The sequence below is a fragment of the Mirounga leonina genome, unplaced genomic scaffold (assembly GCF_011800145.1).
Source record: "Mirounga leonina isolate KUSES-001 unplaced genomic scaffold, KU_Mleo_1.0 Mir_454, whole genome shotgun sequence".
Taxonomy (NCBI): domain Eukaryota; kingdom Metazoa; phylum Chordata; class Mammalia; order Carnivora; family Phocidae; genus Mirounga; species Mirounga leonina.
Window position 1 is genome coordinate 17,690,193 of NW_023270763.1, and position 750 is coordinate 17,690,942.

At 76.5% G+C, this 750-nt stretch overlaps 1 protein-coding gene across 1 annotated transcript in view; it reads right to left on the bottom strand.

The window, feature by feature from the left end:
• Window positions 1-750, bottom strand: part of SBK1 (SH3 domain binding kinase 1) — a 49,248-nt gene that overhangs the window by 4,275 nt on the left and 44,223 nt on the right. Inside the window, exon 5 of the mRNA XM_034988194.1 lies at window positions 11-693. Within this exon, the coding sequence (XP_034844085.1) occupies window positions 11-693 (683 nt within the window). The remainder of the gene's footprint in view (window positions 1-10; window positions 694-750) is intronic.

Sequence of the window (750 nt, forward strand, 5' to 3'; positions counted from 1 at the left end):
GGGCGCGGGCCCGACGGCGGGGGCCGCGGGCCGGGAGCCGCTGCCGCTCTCGGTCAGCAGCGTCCGCTTGAGCGGCGCGGGCGCCTCGAGGCGCGGCGGCCCGGCGGCGGGCGGGCGGTCCCCGGCGGGCTTGCGCGCGCGGTGCGAGGGCCGGCGCCGCAGCTCGGACGTGAGCTCGTGCTTGAGGAAGCGGAAGACCTCCTTGGCCGGCCCGCGGCGCTCGGGCTCCAGGGCCAGCAGGCGCTGGAACATGCGCAGCGCGGGCTCGGTGAAGCGACGCCACTGCGACGGCAGCCCCGGCAGGCGGCCCCGCTGCCAGCGCACGAACTCCTCGAAGAAGGCGTCCGCGCCCGACGCCGCCTCCCACGGGAAGTTGCCGGTGAGCACGCAGAAGATGAGCACGCCGAAGGCCCACACGTCCACGCCCGTGTCCACCGCGAAGCCGTCGGCGCGGCCCGCCTGGCACACCTCGGGCGCCGTGTACGGGATGGTGCCGCTGACCCGCTTCACGCGGCAGCCCACGCGGCGCGTCATGCCGAAGTCGGCCAGCTTCACGCGGCGGCACTCGCGGTCGAAGAGCAGCACGTTCTCGGGCTTGATGTCGCGGTGCACCAGCTGCCGCCCGTGCATGAAGTCCAGCGCCAGGCCCAGCTGCTGCACGCAGCGCTTCACCGTGTCCTCGGGGAGCCCCACCTGCCGGCCCGGGGAGGGGGGGGAGGGGGGAGCCGCGCTCAGGGACGGCCGCCTTCC